The sequence below is a fragment of the Blennius ocellaris genome, assembly GCF_963422515.1.
Source record: "Blennius ocellaris genome assembly, chromosome: 14".
Classification (NCBI taxonomy): domain Eukaryota; kingdom Metazoa; phylum Chordata; class Actinopteri; order Blenniiformes; family Blenniidae; genus Blennius; species Blennius ocellaris.
The window spans coordinates 11,691,858-11,711,945 of record NC_137663.1 but is presented as its reverse complement, the minus strand read 5'-3'; the positions used below and the strand labels follow the sequence as shown (position 1 = coordinate 11,711,945).

The following is a 20,088-nucleotide window of genomic DNA, read 5'->3' as shown; positions in this document are numbered from 1 at the left end:
ACACACACACACACACACACACACACACACACACACACACACACACACACACACACACACACACACACACACACACACACCCTATATTTCCTCCCCCTGCCTTCCAGTGGGGCTTTTTCGCCCTTTGTGATGTATAATTGAAGCTGTGTGTAATTTCACCGACTCGTTTCCAGTCGAATCCCACTCGGAGCTGAACTTTCACTTCCTCTTGTGATCGTGGAATATTCTCTCTGAAGTGGGAGAGACCAGCTCTTTGAACATGCCTGGTTAACATGCCTCTCTGCTTCCACGCTGACCCGTCTCCATTTACACATCATTTGCAACTTTATCACAGCAGAAGAACAAAGCGTCTTTAAACATTTTTTAAAAAAACACCTCAAACTTTAGGCTGTGCTGAAACTTCAGCTGCCATCACTTCCATGAGTCCGACTCTACAGGAAAAGGTCAAACACAGCTGTCTAGGGACTCATATCACCTATAAGCTTATGGCATATGGACTCTGCTTATATGGTGTACTTTCACTGCTTTTTAGCAGCATTAAATCACTTTACACTCTTGTATTCACTCACACACTGCCAAAGGGGTTTACCATCTCTTCCAAGGACACTTCAATCAATGGATGAAAATCCGCCGACTCATTTTAGCACTTCAGCCAGTTCTTGTGCATGTGCAGAAGAAAACACCCTCCATATTTAGCTCGGCCCTCCGTGTGACAGTAAAACCTTTAATGAGTAATAAAAGGGGAGCTGACCTTGAACACTGTGACGCTCTCAAGCTTAGGTGTGATGGCAGAGAGCAGGCAATGCTGCGACAAGGACATACAAACAACAGACAAGTGGTTTGTGATGCAAAGACATGAAAGAGTTGTACAGACTCAAAGTCTGTCTCCAAACAAATGTAACATAAAAAAAGAAGTAAAAAAAAAAAAAGTCTCCTGATAAGTGTCCCCAAGCCAAATAAAACCCATTATGAGCTTGCATGGTTTTAAAGATAGTTTGCCATCAGGAGACACAAAACTTGTGTTGTAGTTTAACAGGTTCTATAATTAAGTTAGATATGCCAATGAACTAACAGCTGTGAATGTTGCTATGGCAACAACCAATAAAAACAGCTTCACTTCAGGTTCGATTTGGGTCAAAGCATCACATTAATCATGTTTGGGTTAGGGTTAGGGTTAGAGTTGACAAATTACCAGATTAAATGTGTCCTGCACAGGATTAAGTGGTAAAGAAGATGGATGGATGGATAATAATTAAAGCGGATTGGACTGGTTTTTTTGGCGTTATACAAATCAAATGTATTATTAATATTATTATTATCTTTCCAATGCTTTATTTTACTGCAAGTGTCCTCAACTTCTATTAACAAATATATATTTAATAAAATTACTCTAATTTCATCTTGTGGCTATAATGTGAATTCATCCAAAGATTTAATAGCAAATACTTGACATGATAAGTAGTTTTGGCTGATACGCCAATTTTAGAAAAAATAAAACCCCAAAAGTACAAGCATTCCTGCAACTTCAATGTAAATGTATTTTACGTACTGTAATAAAAAAAAAACCTGTAATTATCATGAATAAATACCACAATTATACAAGAGCTCCAAAGCAACCAATGAAAGAAACACATTGAAATCTCTTTGCTTAACAGTTTTATTCATCGTCCAAATTCATATCAGTAGACTCAGAGAAATAAAAGGCAGTTGTTTTTTTTGTTGTTCCTTTTTTAAACATTCTCTTAAACAAAAATATAACAACTATTTACAATCACTCGTAAAAAATACATAAAAAGCGTACAAGCAAAATCAGGTTGTCTTTCTAAAAGACATAAGTTACAACAGCTAGAAGTGTGAGACGAAAAGCAAACGTTAAGCCACAGACCAGGTTAATACCTCTTTGTACAGATTGTGCAGCTCACTCACCACATTTAAGCTTATTGTTGTGCATTTCTGCCATAATGCCAAAAGATGTTGACATAAAACACATTCACATCTCTCTTATTGCATTCCAGATACCCATTAATATGAGAGCCAGGGAGGGGGGTGGGGGTGGGGGGGGGCATTGTGGAGTCTTTTTTTATTTTAAAATTTTCTCCGGTTTTACAAACACTAACACGTCGTGCCCACAGTGTTTGACAGCTGTTCAAATACCCCATGAAGACCAACTAAATGTATGAAAAATGAGGGTAAAAGAGGTAAAACGCAAATGACATTCAGCCCTGAAGGGAAACAATAGGAGTTAAAACTATCGGGAGTTATTGGAGTGTGAGGAAAAAACACAAAACTCCTGAATTTCTTTGTGCAGAGTTAAAAAAAATAAAAAAAAAGATCCAAAAATGTTTAGTTTTATTACAATTTCAAACTTCCACTATTCAAAGTCAATGCAAAGTGTTTAATACTGATTTGTGGTTAAAGAGTGAGGAATATAGTTGTGCAAAAAAAAAAAAAAAAAGGATTGTCAGTTTCTGACACTCAGTCTGTTTGTAGGTTTTGTCATCATTGTTTTCAAGAAGGAAGGATGGATGATGTTCACAGTGGGTGATTTATGGAGATCTGTTGGGAGAGAAATCTACCGGATGAGTTCAGAAAAGAGGAAAGTTGAGTTTCAAAGTTCTGCACAGAGAACTGTGCCGAAACTGAGACGCTACGCTTATTGTGATTAATCCAGATGTTCAAAGTCGAGAATTAAAAAAAAAAAGAAGCCATGTCCACATGTGTTGCAACCACACACTCAATCACAACCACACACTCACATGCACACACACACACACACACATCATATCCCAAAAACACAGCAGCGTTCACACTCAAAAGAGCAGAAATGGCACCAACAACAGAGTGAGGGGAGGAAATATGTCAAAAAGAAGTCAAATCAACAACAACAACAAAAAAAAATCCTTGAAAGATTCCTGCCACCACCTTAAAATAAAGGAATAGGGCAATCACAACCTTGGATTATTTCTTATAACAAAATATTCAAAAATAGCCTTTATAGAGGACTTTTCTCTCATCTATACACGATCAGTTGACATTAATTTATGGCAAAAAAAAAAAAAACCCCAACAAAAAAATATATGTATAAATTCATATATATATATAATATATAATATATGCCATGTATATATTAGCATCAATCATTTCAAGTCTTTGTGTGGCAATAAAACATAAACAAAAGAAGAGTCACAGAGCACGAGAACGACAGCAGAAGGAGAAGAACATCCAATTTTTCCAGTTACGCCCCCCCCCCCCGCCGAAACCACAGATTTAAAAACATCTTTCCATTTCAAATGTACAAATCTTGCTTCCGTCTTTGATACAAATCAAAACTAATTTCAAGCACATCCTTTAAATATCCTACAAAACGCGGCAGGCGAGAGAGCCGCGCGGCGAGCACCCGCCATCTTTCCTGAAGAGACTTTACAAGGTCGGCTGAACCTGGAGCGTTAAACACGTTTCAGCTTGTAAATTCAAAACACATCGAGATTAATAAAAAAAAACAAAAAAAACCCCACTGTAAACAGAAGTGTGTAAGCACGGGTGTAAACACTGTTCTTACTTTCTGTGCACGGCGACACAGGAGTTTTTTTTTGGCGTGCATGTGTGTATCTGCATGCTCATTGTGTGATCACACAGTGTTTCATTTATTGTTCTACTGCTGCCATAGAAGGAATGAAACGCGTTGCACTGTACAGGAAGCGGCGAGGTTTTTGTTCTTCAGCTCGTTAAAAACTAGTTATAATACAGATTTGTGTGTGTGTGTGTGTGTGTGTGTGTGTGTGTGTGTGTGTGTGTGTGTGTGTGTGTGTGTGTGTGTGTGTGTGTGTGTGTGTAGGCAATCCAGGAGGCAGCATGCCGCTAAAGTACCTCGCGTCAGACGGGAAGAGCAGCGGGGGGGGGGGGGGGGGGGGGGGAGTTAAAAAGAAAGCTCAGTCATATAAGTGCTAAACACAAATAAACAAGCTATATTCTTCCTGTACGAGGAGTGAAAAACATGGCGAGGGAGACAAACACGTGGCCCGTGGGCCAAAACCGGTCCGCTACGCAATTGGAGCAACTTTACAAAGTGTAAAAAATAAGACACCAATGAAAGCAGCTGAAATTATTCTGACAACAGATTTGCTGCCACAAGCTTTGTAAAAATGATTATAACAGCCACAAACACAGGGAATTCCTGCACTAAATAAAAACTGTTCCAAGCAAAATAACATAAATTATTATTCTGGATGTGTTTATTTCAGATTGCACTTTCAAGTAGTTGATTTTAGGATTTGGAATAAAGATTTTATTCTCAGAATTTCTACTTTTACGTGATAAAACTGTGAGGAAAATGTGGAGTTTGTATGTGGCCGTTGAAGTAAAGTGAGTTTGACACTCCTGCTTTAGAGGAGTTGTTTTTTTTCTCTCTTAAAAATAATCTCATAATGAGGTTTTTGTTTTTTCTAATTCGTTTACATTCATCTTGTTAAGCTGATGACAAACTGCAAACATCAAAACAAAACTCACAAGGTCAACAGTACACCCGACTGCTTCCTGTCCCTTTTGTCTGCTCCATCAACACATCAACACTTTGCAAAAGCAGCTGAACAGAAGAGGAAGTAATCAAGGAAAAAGAGGGGGAAAGGACTGTACAACACCTGTAAAAACAATACGAAACACTATGGAGTGCGAGATGGAGGTACGAGGTGGTCTGTTTCCAAGGAGGCTGACTTCTTCTCATCGCTTTCCTTCTGGTTTTTAATTCAATTGTTCCATTAAAGAGTATCTAAAAACTTTCTTCTGGGGGGGTGGGGGGGGGAGTCACCCAGGTGGGCTGTGGGCGGGGCTTGTAGGATGTGCTCTGACAACGTGACGACGACGGGCCACTAACTCAGTCTGAAACCCGGTCATAACAACTTGATCCGAGTGTGAGGACGCGTGTGTGAGGTTTGTTTTTGTTGTTGTTGTTGTTTTTACACCGCTGAGACTTGTTCATCTGGAAAAAGAGACAATCAAGGGCCACAAATTAAGACGGACTTGAGGAATGAGGATATTACTTCAATACATTTCATTGCTGATTAATAGTCTAGATCTCTTTATTGTAATAGCGTCTGTATTTTGTTTAATATGTAAAAGCCTCGTGTGATGAATATGTTGTAGGTGGAGCCATATATATGAAGCTCAACTGAAATGATTTTTAAACATTTATGTCTTTGATGCAGTTTGCATGATTATAAACTGAATTAAATGTAAAAACAATGCATGACAAGCAGAAAACTGGATGGAATAAGTGGGCTGCAGCGTGGCGTCTGCAGCTTCTCAGTGTGGGGTTTGCATGTTCTCCAAAAACACGAATTTGAGGCTAATTACTTGGTGTGATTGTCAATCTCTGTGTGGGTTTGCTCCGTCCAGTCTAATCAATCAAAGATAACTTCCAAGTTTTGTAATTTATTAGATATTACCATGGGTCATCAGTGATACCGAGACTCGAAAGTCACAAATGTGCGACTGTTGTTTGTGACTGATTATCGGTGGGGACTCACCGTCCTCGCTGTCAGCCAGGTCCTGCGGAGGGAGGCAGATGCTGGGCGGTCTGGAGCAGCCTGTACGGGTGTCTTGGTGCTGGAGGTGCGGGTTGCCGGCCAGCCGCCGCGCCTCGGCCAGACCGCCGGCCGCTCCGGGGCTCTGCAGGAGTTTGCTCCTCTGCAGGGCCACGCTATAGTCGGGAGGCCTGAGGTGAGGAGGTCTGGGGAGTTGACCTCCGGGCCCACCGACTACTCCGTCTGTGAGGCCGAGATCCCCCAGAGCCAGACCCTGGTAGCCTGGAGGGGTGGGAGGGGGAGCTCGGTAACGCTCATCCTTGGCAGGGGAGGTGACACAGTACACTGGATGGAGGTGAGGAGCAAAAGAAAACAAAGCAGGGGTGGAGCGAAGGAAGGAGAGGGCGAGGGATGGGGAGTGACCGGGGAGGGAGGGGGTGGAAGTGCAAGGAGAGGAGGAGGGGGGGGGGGGGGGGGTGAAAAAGGAAGGAAGAAACCAAAGAAAATAATAATGAAAAAATAAATAAATGAATAAATCAATGTGATGTTTCACTAGCACAACTGACAACTACACATGCATCAAAGAAGTGTCCAAAATTAAAAAGGAAAATATACAACCAATGAGATGGATGGCTGCGGCACATATGCAAAACACTACAGTAGCAACTAATATGAGTTACATTTAATCTCAATCAGTTATTTACAATTATCTGCTTGGTTCTTGAATCAGAAGCGTCTTAAAAGATTCCCCTGTAATCGATTGCCGATAAACTTTAAGATAACGATGATTAAAAAGCAAAGTGCTCACATTAGACGTGATGCTGAAACACAACTAAAGTAGTTAAATGAGTCAATCTTCTCAAATTAGCAGAACCTTAACCAGAAGTATGATGGATTTTGCAAAAAAAAAAAAAAAAGTCACTGAATTTTGTATAATTTCCATCAAATGCAGAATCAAAAGTGAGATCGGTTTGAGATCCCATTACAAAAACTGAAAGATGACTTTGAAAAAAACCTTCTTGCTATGAGGCATTGTTGGACTGTTAAATGAGAGTTGATCACACTTAAAAGTCCAAGATGTCACATTTCTTACTTCTCCGCCTGGAACTAATCAAGTCATTCTTTCTTCTGGAACTACCTCGAAAAGCGCGGCGACCTGAACAACTGCGACACAGATTACGGGGAGTCAAAGCGGTGAGCCGATCCCTCACCTATCAGGCCCTTTTCTGTGCTTGATGTCACCGTTTTGTAGGCAGGATCTGTGCTTTGCCCTCCTTCCTCGTGGGCCGGCGAGGAGGGGTTCTCCGACGTGTTTCTCCGCTTTATCGTCCCGTAATTCCCCTCGTAGGTGTCCGACAGCGAGCTGGACGACGCCCAGCTCTGCCGCGACTGATTGGACAGATCCGAGCTAGAGTTTCTGGTGTGCTGCTTGGAGGCGTCGTCGCTGGACGCCCACACGGGGGCGGCGGCGGCGGCGGCTTCAACCTCGGCGATCGGCCGGGACAGCTGCGTGTGCTTGAAGCCGCCCAAGTGTGTGTGCGGGAGAGAGTGCGGGTGGCCGTGGATGCCGTGGTCCCAGGGCCGGCAGGAGGAGACCGGGAGGCTCTGGAAGGAGTCGTGGGAGTTGGAGGAGCAGGACGTCCAGCTGCCACGCCCGCTGTCCAGGGAGGTGTGGTCCGGGGTCAACTCCTCCGTAGAGATGGAGGAGGTGAAGGTAGAACCTCGCGTGACGTATCCTCGAGCCGGCGACGAGGAACTACTGCAGACGGACGGACGTCAAGAAGAGGAGGAAGAAAGATGTTAGATGAGCTGCTTATTTTGGGGAGTAATTAAAGGGGGTAATGCTGATTTCATCACATTAAGCCTTAACTACCATACCCGTGATCTTTATTTCATATGCTGAAAGTTGTAAAAAAGACTCAACTCTCTCTAAAACAAATTCTTCAATTAGATGATTCAAAAACCCTAAGTACTGTCAAAAATTTTAAAAACACGTTTTCTAAAAAAAACCTCTCTCTCTCTTTGGCTCTCCGACACCATTTTACTGGCAAACAAGCCTCCACTCCATGAAGCGAAGCTGTATTTCATAAAACAGGTTGCTATTTATACAGCGCGGCAGCTGAGGCAATATAACATCAGAAAAGGAGATAGGTTATTGCATCCGATGAAACTTTAAAGTCCCCTCTTTATGAGGCCGAACGGCCTGATCATGAAGGAACAATAAACAAACAGCAGACAGTAAAAAATGTTTGTTTAGTCAGCCAGATTAAAAAGCCGCCCGCGTAAAAACCGATACCTCGTTAATGGGAGAAAAGGGGGAGAGAGAACAGTCGTATAAACGTGACTTGCTCATAAAACCTGGGGAGTTTTACCACTTCCTGTTGGGTGTTTTCATGGGGAAAGGCGTGTTTGACGTCCAGATGGGAGAGGGAATCAGAAGAGTAGCAGGCAGTGGATGGGTGACGCCTTTAAGTCATGCAGACACAACCTTTTTGATGCCGCCTCCATAGTTTACTTATGGTTTGTTTATCCAGCTCGGTATCTCCCAAGAATTAACCTTTAGAATAAACACCAAGGAGTTGTGGCAATATTCTTTAGTAAATGGTGCATCTTATCTGAAATTGTTGGGCCCGACTCTCCTCCTGCAGCCAGAGATAAGTCTATATACTTAACGCTCAGTCACCCTCTTACTATGAAACAAATACCAGATTGCTTATATGATACGATGGATGATGTAGTGTAAGCAAGAACTAATAATATAGGGGATATGAATGTGAGGTGAGAACACTGTAACACTACAATTTATGTGAATGAAAATATGGAATAACCCTTTAAGCTGTCTGTCGTGGACGTTCCCTTCTTTTCCCTATTGTCAGCTAGAATCGGCTCCAGAACGAAAATCTTCACCTTAAGGTGATGTTGAAGGACATTTCTACACTTTAAAAGGGATATAAAGGTCTACCAATGCAATTTTACAATTAAATATCTTGTAAAGTGGTATAAGTCACCAAAACCCCAATATATGTTACTATTTCTCATTAAGAAATTGTCGAAATAGGATTTAAATTATTGCCATTATTGTTGATTACTGTTGATAAGTTAATTACCTTGTGCTGGGCTGACTGTAATCAGCATTTATGTGTCCGTGCGTCACCGCTGAGCTCTCGGCGACCGCAGACGTCGTCGTCGCCGTGGCAGCGGCCGAAGTGACGGCGGCGGCGGCGGCGCTCCGGTTGTTGATGCTGCTGCTGCATCGGTCGTCCAGCCCGGGAGCCGGCACCGAGTCCACCGAGCAGATGCTGGAGCGGGAGGAGATCTCGCTGTGGCTCGAGTCCGACAGGTTGTCTGCTTTACCGGCCGGAAGGAGGGCGTAACCTGGAACAGTTAACACGTTAAGATTATTTCAAGCGAAGGTTAACACAACGGGCGTAAAGTGAGAGATAAAGAGAGAAATATGGTCAAACTAAGAGTGAGGAGAGACCTGCGGCGTTTGAATATAAGAAAAGTTAAAGCTCAGCGTAAAACGGTAAAAGTCGACATATTTACAGGACAAACACAGTAAAGGGTTCAATCGCATGAGTTTAACAGCCTTTTCCCTCGAGTCTTTTAGGCACCGATAGACAATACTCATTATTGTCAGAGCTGCAAAATCAATCTTCTGTGCCACAGAACTTAACTGTGGCCAAGCAAACCAAAATATAATGAAAATGACTGACTCTATTTCTCTAAATTAAGTGTATTAAATGAACTTGCATGTTGCTGGTATATCCCACATGGAAATATATTTAGAAATAAAGTAATTGTATTTCACAAAGGGTTCAAATGTCGACAAACTGGGGGCTGCCGGTCGGCCATCTTCAGTGAAGGTTGCACAATCACTGTAAATACATCAATTCTCCCTCAAAACTGACAAAAAAAACACCAGAACAAACCAAAGTCATACGAATCTGTGAGACATATTTTGTTAAATGACTCAAATTCAGTGAAAATGCACAGTTTGTGCAGATAATGCTGCGAAACACTTTCACAAACTGTGAGGTACGGCTGTTGTTGAACGCTTAAAGGTAAAGTACGTAAAGTTACAGGGTACAGACACTCTGAATTGGGTGAAAATCAATAGAACACATCAACAATATAAAAATCAAACTCAAGGAGACTGCCTGAAAGTGAAGCCTGTAATTAAATACTGCTGGCCAGAGGAAAGACACACAGCTGCTTCTTCTCTTTTAATAACAAACACTTGAAATGATGAACGCTTTTGCGAATAACCAGGCAATTAAAAAACAAGTAAAACTAAATCGACAATGGCAAAAGAACCTTCAATTCCTCAATGAAAAGCCTTAGTGAAAAGGATTCCTGCTTTCCAAACACACATTTTTGCTACATTCAGCCGTCAACAGTGCAACATTTTAAAGAATTCACAGCGTTTTTCTCCTGAACAAACAATCCTTCCAGAACTCAGAACATCAGTTGTTCGGCAAGATGAAACATCCTCCATCATATCTGTGCTACCTCAAACTTTTCAAACATCCTTCTTGTAGTGGACGTCAGGCTCATGCATTTCAATCAATCCTTGACGGCGTGCATCGACGTGAAGTGATGGATTCTTAGTGAATGTATAACGATGTGAACATAAACGTCTGAGAACAAACTGCCATCTTCCTTCACTGCTTTCCCCCTACGACTCCCTCGGCCATGGGTCAGACTGTATCGCTCCTGGTGTTGTCTCTACACAGCCAGAGAAAGGGGTTGGGACTAAGGGACCTCCTGGGTTTCTGCTCTGCCTCTGCTTGGGCTTCGTCTTCAGCTGAAGGGGATAAAAACTCCCCTGCTGCCCCGCTGCGGCCGGGACCAGGTCTTACTGCTGCTGGTCTCTCTCTGGACTGACTCCTTTCCCTCAGCCTCCTGAATGGGGACAGCAGCCTCGTCTGGATCGGTGACTCTGAACGTTTACGTCTCAGTAACTGGGCCGGCGGCGACAGAGACACGGGTGTCAGTCCCGGTAAAGTGGGAACCGAATGAGTCCCTGCCCATTTCTCTGCTGGACTTCCTGCTCTGACTCTGTGAAACAGGTGGCCTGCATCGCTCCTGAGGCTTCGCTGACTGCATCTTCCTCTCTTTGGCGCTGGGGAAAACAAGCCTCCCTGCAGTGCTCCTGTCCCCTGCAACTTGTCCTCCTTTTCTACTGCACTTTTTCTCTCCTCCTCCTCCTCGTCTTCCTCTTCCTCCTTCAGCTCTGTCTCTCTCTGCCTGCTCCTCTTTAGGCTGTGCTGCTTGGTCATCAGTTCGATCCTCTTGTGGAGGAGAGCCCCACCTATGCCGTAGCTGCGCAGGCTGACGGTGCAGGTCTTTGTGCTGGCGTCGCTGGTCAGGGAGGAGGACGACCCCGACAGGTTCATATGGCCGGAGTTCTGGGACTTGGCCACACCTCCAACTGAAGCCAGGCGGAAATCAAAAGAGTCGGATGGTTAGCGTTATGAGAGGAGGTGCAGCAGACTCTTTAAAACAAAACAAAACAACAACAAAAAAACCACTAAAAGATGGGATCAGGGCATGAGTGGGAGAAGCACAAGGAGCTGCATACCTTTGCGTGGGGAACCCTGGGGTGACACCGTGGGGCTGGAGTGAAGGGAGGAGATGGAGGACACGGTGTCATCTGACGGTCTCTTGGCGCTCCACTCCTCTGAGGAGTTGACTGGAGGCTTCTTCACCACCTGAGGTGAGTTGGAGTCTGAAGAAAACAGATGAGTTACCTGAGCACCCGCTGAGGCAGTTCAACCCTTAAAGTCCGTTGATGAATGACGTTATCTCATATGAAATATACGATGTCTTGAAGTTGCACGAAAACACAAAACTCATCGTTTCACTGGACGTAATATGTGACGATATTTGGAACTGAAATTCATAAACTTATTTATCAACTTCTTGTTTTTAAGGTCGACATATTTTATCCGTTCATGTATTGCTCACTGGGTGCGCCGATGTCCTTAGCAGTGCTTTTCTTCCGGAGGGGGTTCAGTGGGACCTGGACCTGAAGGACTTGCGACACCCTGTTTTGTGACTTCCCAGATGGAAGAGCTGACCGCAGCGACACTGGAGACATGTCCGACTTGGTCGATCGCCTCTCACTCAGGTTCTTTGACACTGCATAACAAAAAAAGATGAAGAGGAATGACTCAGAAATCATTGTAATGATTGAAATGTCCTTGCATCGTTAAGATGCAAAACTTTTAGTCTGAATTGAAGAGAAAGTGAAATTAACTCGCATAACATTTACCAAGTTTTCCCACCGTAAATCGAAATGTGGGAAAACTCACATTTGTAAAATAAAAAATTTTATTCTGGGAAACGAAAGGGGAGGTTTTAGCAGGTCTGTACACGGGACATTTCATTACTTTATCTTGTTCAAACCATGTGGGATTTCCCAAAAATTTGGAATCAGTTCAAGAGAGAAGGATTTCAGCAAAAGTGCATCTGAACTAACCCTAACTAACTTCTCGTAATAAATCCAAAATACACGGACGTTCAAATGGTTTGCACATTGAGAGAATTTGACGGATCAACTTCTACTTCTTTTCTGCAGTACATGTGCAAACACACTAGATGGCAGTATGAACTACTTATACAAACGTCAATGTTCTTAACTCCCATACATTGCAAGAATAATCTTCTATTACTGTGTCTATTAAGTTAGAAATATTTTAATCAAATGTGGGCGTTGAGAAATGGCAGGGCAACACAATAATTGATAACCTTATAATAATAAAAAATCTTTTTTAAATGTAATTATACCATATAAATCAACAGGTCATCTGAGCAGCTGGCCTTTCCATGTTACTCACAGGTGTGGTACGCTGGCTCGCACTGCAGGGACATGATTTGGTGTTTCTCCTCATCCGACTCCACCGTGAGATTAGAGAGGTATTGCTTCACCTTCCTGGCCATCTGAGCGTCTTCGTACAGCTTCTTGGCGTTGAGCAGTGAGCTGCGGCGCACTCGCTTCTTATGGGCGCCGCCCTGAACGTCCAGCATGTTGGAGTTGGTGCTGCCCTGACTCAAAGACCTGAGGAGGGCAAAGATGACGGAGGAGGAAACGTAGAGACACAGAGAGCCGAGAAGAATGAAAGTGTGATGAAGAAGAGATAGATGGTAGTAAATGTGGAATAACAAAGAGAGGAAATGCACATAGATGTAAGATGACAGAAAAAAAAGAGGGGTGGGGAAAGGCAAATGATCATTACAAGTGTACACTAAACAGGAAGAACTACTTCCTTGTCAAATAGTGCTTCACTGGATGTCTTTCTTTGTATCGGAGCATAGCATTTTAAAACAGGACCATGCAACTGGGAGGGAGGCAGCACTCCCCGGTGTGCCATGCTATCACAGTACAGAACAGCAGGTCATTCTGTCAGATGGAGGCAAAAAGGGTTAGGAAACAAAAGATGCGCAACACTCGATATGGGGGTATATTATGCCGGGATGCACTTAGGGACGAAACAACAAAACCTGAGTCAAATAGTATCTATAAAGCACTTCTCACAGTCTGTTTTGTCCTGATTTAGGAGAACGACGGGATGTGGCCTATATGGAGCGTTTGGCTGAAGTTCAAATTTCATTCTTTACTTTTGAAACAACAGCCGAAGAACAATATAGCCGGACTGCATACTGAGTAAGTATCAGGAAGTTTCCAGTAGTATTACATCAGCGGATGATGCCTTTTTGCTAAAGAGGCCTCATAATTACAATTTATGTTTTAAACATTTTATGATTTTTGTTGGGAATAAGTTGTGTTCACCGACACTTTAGTTGGTGTTGATGTGAATTTAATGATGAAAAGACTAAATAATGACTAAAATCTTCAGGATGCCATCTGAATATGATTGGATTGATTCCTTTACTAATTTGATACTGCAATACCTCTTTTTAGTGCCAAATTAGAGCCAGAAGCTTTCAGAAACTAATAAAGTTGAGTCAATAACATAATAGCAAATACAACAACACTAACTACTTCACTGATGAGTTTCACAACATGATTGAATGCATCAAAATAGGCTAAATGGACCATTGAGTTTTTACATTCATTAATAAATTAGATTTGAGTATTTCTTCAGGGAAGTCGCGACATTAAGCTTTTGTGGAAGTCATTAGTTGTTTTGTGCTGCCTTACAGAATGATTTTTATCCCATTGAAAGAAAGACATTTTGTGTAGGTGTGCGTACAGTTTTCATCATGAAGTTGATGACAGTTAATCCTCATTTGTTCAGAACTGCTTGGTTGGACAAGGTTTTTCTTGGAGCTACTAAATGACTCAAACAAACAAACAAACGTATGAGCAGACAATGAGTGGGTCAATGATGGGCTTCAGCATGGTTCAGGTGAATGGGCACTGCAAATGGAAAGGTTATTTACACAGAAGCTCGGGCAGACACACGCATACACTCCCACAGAAAAAGAAAGGAAGGGGGGGGGGGGGGGGGGGGGGGCACATGCGGAGTTTATGGCGGTGAGGGATGCAGGGTGGATCGAATTTCTGCTGGTTCGGACTCGAAACCAGGATGAGACTGGTAAACTAGGACAAACTTACCCTAAACTCTTCCACCTCTTCTTCCTGCAAGCAAGAGGCGTGAAGATTGAAGCGTGACGTAAAGACAAGTTCAAGGGTCGGGGATGAGGGAGGAGGAGGAGGAGGAGGAAGAGGAGGAGACAAGACTATGTCGAGGTCATGCTACCACAAACAACAAGAAATGATTGAAGATGGGAGGACACCAGACATAGGACATCTCCCCATATCAACCTGAGGTGTGTGATGGATGTGTGAACCACACAAACACATGTTGTCATGAGTGTGTAAAATGCAAACATTTATCATAAATTCAAATATTCTATATCAAAACTGGGAAGAAGAGCAGCTCATTTCAGACTGATGCTCTCTTCCTGTTGAGCAACACAGATGAAGTTCATCCTTCAGGCCCAGACAAACATAATTACATAATAGCCTCCATTTTAAAGACTCTCCATTGCAGAAAGACACGGGCATAGGTACAATTATGTTGCATCCCATTCTAAAAGTGAGAAGCCAGAAATTGCTGGAAACAACCATTAAGAGATGCAAGCAAATGTTGCCTCAAATCCTAATAGATTAAATAGCCAAAGTATTTGCAAATGGCTGCACACATGGGTGTTTGGATCTACAAATGAGATGCAGACAGACGCACCACATTATTCCTCTCATATAATGGATTTGCAAAGTGTCATCAATAGCTGAGGTGGTATTTTGATGCTTGCAGGTGTTAAAACGAATATTTCCTCAGAGTTGATCTATGTTAATATTATAAATAAAAAAAACAGCAGGGTCTATTTCTAGGAATGAAAGATTTTGACACTTTGACGGCAAAAAAACCCCCAAACATATTATTTCTTAAGCGAGCCTTGAACTGCTTAAAACGGACGTGGGTTCTCTCAAGTAGACACAAACTTTTAAATCCAGGCCTGGACACTTAACTTACGGCTCAACTTTAAAATAGACTATAGTTATAAACTTAAACCTACATTATTCAGAACACGTGAACTCATGACAACATACCTAGCTAGGCTATTGAATATGATATGTAAAACATAATTATGATAACATAAATCTAAAAAAATTTTCGGGAGTAATACATTATATTCAGATCATTAACTGCTAAAATAGAAAAAGTGGATTTGAGTATATTTAAGTGTACTTGGCGATAGACTGAGCAACATGTCCTGAAGATTAGAAAAGAGCCTTTTCTTCCCCATGTCTTGAGTTTGCAGTGTGAAGGGAGTGTCTGCAGGGGGCAGTCATGCACTGCAGCAGTGACAGTGATAAAAACACACACACAAACTGAGTGACACCAACTACACACTGCGGCTGGCATCAATTCCACCTCGTGCTCCATTCATCCCCCGGCTCATGTCCTCGGCTGGTTATATTCCACCAGAGGAATTTAATCAAACCACCGAGTGCAATGAACAGGACGGGCATCGGAGGGGAATTGATTGGACCAGACCCGGAGTGCGCGCCCTGATCCCGTATGTGAAGGATCCAGGTTGGCCGGGTGGTGGTATGGTGTTGTTGCCGTGAACCTTTTTGCCAACATTTGTAGAGTTCAGAAGTGTTGTAACACCTTGCATCAGTTTTGTTATTCTGGGCTTTCTTCCTTCTCTTTCTGAGAAGTGTCAGTTTTGCTGCAGTCTGGCTGAGAGGAAACAGGAAGAGCCAGTTCCAAAGATACACAAACTTTAAAGGAAGCTTGCTAACTGATAGTAAGTGATTTTTGTACAACTTGCTAAACCGTCATGAGTTAGCACATTCACTTACAGTAACTAAACCGAGAATTATCATAGTGAAAATGCGCCGGTCAGTTTGCGCAATGATTTTTTTAAGAACTCTGAATTGGACACTCTGAAGACATTTAACTCATGTAGAAGGACAACAAGTGGACCTAAATTATATAAATATGAAATATCAATGACTGTTACTTGAGAAAGTGGCTCCAGCATCACTACATCCAGGTTAAAAGAAATAAAAAGCTTAAGAGGAGATCATTAGTTCTGCTATCGGGACAACCAACCTCTGTCTGAACATGAGTGCGGGGTCCATGTTGGCCGACGTCATCCGCACCACGTGTCTGATCTCCTTCGCAATCATCCTCAGCTTTTCAAAGTTCACAAGGCCGTCGACGCTGGAGTCATTTCCTGGGAAAACAAAATCACACACGCACAGACGAAAGACAATTTCAGAGTGAAGTCGGCTGTCAAAGTTGTAATGGAGATAAATGATTCATATTTTTAGTTGTTTGCTACAATATTTTTAGGTCTCGTCTTCAGAGTAAAAATCTCCTTCTCTGATCTCTTTCTTGTTGTTCTTGCACAGGATCAAAGTAGCGTCTTTCTTATATATTTAGACAGATGCGGTGGTGTCTGAGGTTTTTTTTTGTAAGCTGCACGGTAAAAGAAGCTTATTTTTTGACTGCTAAGATCACCCTGAAGGGTTTTTTTTGTGTTTTTTTTAAAGACAAAGAATTCTGAGAAGTTTGTAGTTTTGACCTGACTCAGTGTGATCTGTTACAAAGGCGAGATGGGGAAGTCTTTAGCAGAAGTAAAGCGCCTGAGTGAGACTGAAATTGACCTTCTGCACAAGGCAGAGGAAGTAGAGGCCATTAAACTGAACATGTCAACCGTGTAAACGTGCGTGATGCGATACGAGTCAGAGAGCCTTTCCCACCTTCGTGCAGGAAGGTGAGGTCCTTCTTGACCACGGGAAACAACGGGATGATCGGGGGCTGCATGCTCTGGCTGCTCAGCACGTTTCGGTACTTGGCCATGTTCCTGGACGGGTCGAACACATCCTGCAGGTCCCCAAACAGCTTCTCGTACTTGCTGGGCAATTTCTCCCACGAGCTCCGCAGCCTGGCCACCGGCGCCAAGTTGAGCCCGCTGTGAGATGAAGGGGAGAGGCATGAAGAGGAAGATGAGATGGGGAGGAAGATGGTGCAGATACACAGGTTGTGTTGGGAGAAATGGATGGGAGGTACGGCATTAAATTTGAGCAAGCGTCATTCGCACAATTTATTTTTTTTCCAGCTGAATCGATCGACTGAGTTCAACTCTATACACACCTCACTTAGACGCTAATAATTACAACTGTCGGAGCATTCACTTCTTTCTAGTCACTTTTTCTTCTTCAATCCCTTTAAATCTTTAGCCTCGGGGTATATTGTTCCTTTCTGCAGGATCTTCTGTCGTGAATGATTGTCTGAATTAGAAATCCCATGCTTGACTTGCCTTCATTTTTTGACTTTTCTTTTTTACCCGCGCACACGCTAGCAGCTGTGCCCCCATCACCAGTTAGGTGATGCATCAGTGGGCCATATGTGCAAAGACACCCTGCCGTGGGCAGGAGTGTAAAGGCACACGGAGGTCAAACACTTTCGCTCTTCGGTGATTTTTACAACGCCAAACAGAGGCTCAACATACTGTCGAGCTCCTTTAACCGCAAGTCCAGATTGAAAGTGGCCGGCATCTAATAGCACAAAGCACATACTTACAACAGCATGTGAGAAATATTAATTAAACCTTGATAGAGAAAGGGCTGTACTGTAAAGTAAAAGCTGTAAACACTTTAAGGTATCACAACGATTTTGTCATGCGCGTGACAGAGAACAAAGCTCAACAGCACGTAACGTGTTGGGACTAGACTGCAACAGAACACCAACTTTCAAGGAATTAAAACACAGAAACCCTTTGCTATGGAGGGAAAGCACAATGACCTAAAAATATGTGGCAGATTTCTATCTGAATAATTCTTTATAGGGTGCGAACTGAGTTATGTGTAACTGTAAGGTGCACATTTCTTTTGAAGTACACAGAATACTTATGTTGAAGCACAATTTGTCACACTAATATTTTAAACATGAATGCAGGTGCAGTAAGTGTAAACGGGAGATGCTTTCCTAAAGCAAGCCATACAAACTCTAGAATGTTTATTCCTATATAAGAGAAACACCACAAAAATGACACCCACTTAAATTATTGCCAAAACTACTACATTCTTGTATTTCATTAAATTGACTATTGTTCGTATAGAAGAAGCCATAAAGAAATGCACAGAGTACTGAATATGGTCACTTGCCTGATAAAGGGCTCATGCAAATTGTAGTTTTTTTATATTGCACCATTGAGACACAATGCAATTCACAGTGGTTTACGGGGGGGGGGGGGGGGTTGTGCTTTGTCAAATGTGAATCATGCTCTTGTTTAATAACGCTTCAACTAAATTTACAATTAAGACTTTACAGAAAGAGCATGAATTTTTATCGGAGATGTAAATCCTACACACTCAAAAGAAGCACAGACAAAAATAGGCTGGTAGCTATAAAGGCAATCCATCGTCCAAGTGCATCTGTAAAACATATCACACTGAACACTGCTGCCTTGATCCCATAATGTGGGTTTTATCTGTTATCAGGGCCAGACTACCCTCCTCAGCTCAATCCTACAACCATCCAGAGACTAACCACAGGGGCCGGAGGGACTCACCCAGCGCAACAAACAATAAGTGTAACTGTTGCTGTGGGACTGTTATTTTAAATGCTGCAGACGTGCAGCGGCAGACGCTGTGTGGTTTTGGCCGGACTGGCTGCTGGAGCTCATTTGGCATAAATGATGTCAGCGAGTAATGCAAACCGAGAAGCTCTGGTGTGCCGGCGACGTCAATGCAGAACACAGAGGAGGAAAGGAATACATATGGTGCTTTGCTACTAATAATCTAAGAGAAGAGCCCACCTGATAATAGCAAACATGGAGTTAAAGTTCTTGCACTCCCTGCAGTGCAGGGCAATCTTGATGAAGTGTTTGATGGTCTTCATCCTCTTCAGGGCGTTGGGCTCCTTCAGGATCTCTGTGGCGACCCAGAAGGTCTCCTGGTTTATCACTTCCTCAAACTGTTTTAGATTGCCACTTCCCACAGAGGAGTCTAATTTAAATAAGTCGTCCACATACCTGAGAATCAAGACGGAGAAGAAAGAGAACCCATGAAAGCAATCCTAACGTTTTTAAGATGGTAATGGCTTCAGCCCGTTAGTTTGCGTCCTGGAATACGAAATATATTGTGAGGTTTTCTCTGCAAACTGCACCCCAAACAAGTTAAAGCACTCACTCTGTGGACTCGATATTTCTAAAGAGTTCAAAGTCCCTCATGGAAAGCTGTGCAGCGACTTCCATGGTGCTGAGCTGCAGCAGTGAGATCTGACTCTCTCTGAGGAGGTCCTGCGCATCCTCATCCGAGCACAACGTCTCCGTCTCCATGTTGTTTTTCAGGTAGTACCTGCAGGGAGAGGAAAACATTGAGAGCACGTCAACGTTGGAGTTGGTGCGTCGGTTCAAATCGGCGACTAAAGACATCAGAACATGAAATTCTAAAACAAAGAAAAGCAAATGAAGAGGGACATCAAAGAGTACTGCACATGCAGGAGGTAACACTTTAAAGAGGCATGTATTTTTAGCTGCAGTCCCGTCAAATGCTTTAATACCGGCTCCAGACGCAGACAATCAGGTAGACAAGATTCAGTTTTGCTCCTCGTCTTGTTTTTTGCACACTCAGCCGATCCTGGAAGAATCTTTAATCTACTTTAACTTTCTGGTTCAGATGGATACATTTGATGTTATCAGTGATGGAGTGAACAAGCAAGTAGACATTTCTCTATAAGCTCAAACGGTTTTTTTTTTATCTGGAAAGTCTTCAGCAGTGGGCCATCTCTCCTACAACATTATGCGCCTTTATGTATATAAATCTAAAACCTCCATCTACTTCCACGCTAATGGATTTGTAATGTGGTCATCTTGGGATGCAGAACCTCTGAGCATTAAAGGTCTGAGTGAGGAGCCCCCAGGGGTGAAGTGCTGGCATGGATGTAACTCCAAATTGCTCAACATTACACTGCCTGAGGAGCAGGGCGGAGGAGCGAGGGCGTCCTGCGGGTTGATTACACTCAATTTATATGTGGGGGAATACATAGGGGCTACACATGTTCGACATCAAGGAAAA

General features: G+C 42.8%; 1 protein-coding gene across 6 annotated transcripts in view; it reads right to left on the bottom strand.

Moving 5' to 3' along the window:
* Nucleotides 1-1,672: 1,672 nt before the first annotated feature.
* Nucleotides 1,673-20,088, bottom strand: part of rapgef6 (Rap guanine nucleotide exchange factor (GEF) 6) — a gene marked incomplete at its 5' end in the record, with an annotated part of 124,020 nt that continues 105,604 nt past the window's right edge. For 4 of the 6 annotated variants that reach the window (XM_080508662.1, XM_080508663.1, XM_080508661.1 and 1 more), the window contains 13 exons: nucleotides 1,673-4,975; nucleotides 5,523-5,864; nucleotides 6,731-7,278; nucleotides 8,627-8,894; nucleotides 10,834-10,953; nucleotides 11,104-11,250; nucleotides 11,490-11,663; nucleotides 12,362-12,582; nucleotides 14,104-14,127; nucleotides 16,115-16,238; nucleotides 16,768-16,979; nucleotides 18,828-19,043; nucleotides 19,201-19,368. In XM_080508662.1, coding sequence (XP_080364788.1) covers nucleotides 4,953-4,975; nucleotides 5,523-5,864; nucleotides 6,731-7,278; nucleotides 8,627-8,894; nucleotides 10,834-10,953; nucleotides 11,104-11,250; nucleotides 11,490-11,663; nucleotides 12,362-12,582; nucleotides 14,104-14,127; nucleotides 16,115-16,238; nucleotides 16,768-16,979; nucleotides 18,828-19,043; nucleotides 19,201-19,368 — 2,587 coding nt within the window. In that variant the 3' untranslated portion in view covers nucleotides 1,673-4,952. The remainder of the gene's footprint in view (nucleotides 4,976-5,522; nucleotides 5,865-6,730; nucleotides 7,279-8,626; nucleotides 8,895-10,833; nucleotides 10,954-11,103; nucleotides 11,251-11,489; nucleotides 11,664-12,361; nucleotides 12,583-14,103; nucleotides 14,128-16,114; nucleotides 16,239-16,767; nucleotides 16,980-18,827; nucleotides 19,044-19,200; nucleotides 19,369-20,088) is intronic. The other 2 variants (XM_080508664.1, XM_080508665.1) reach the window with 1 other exon arrangement.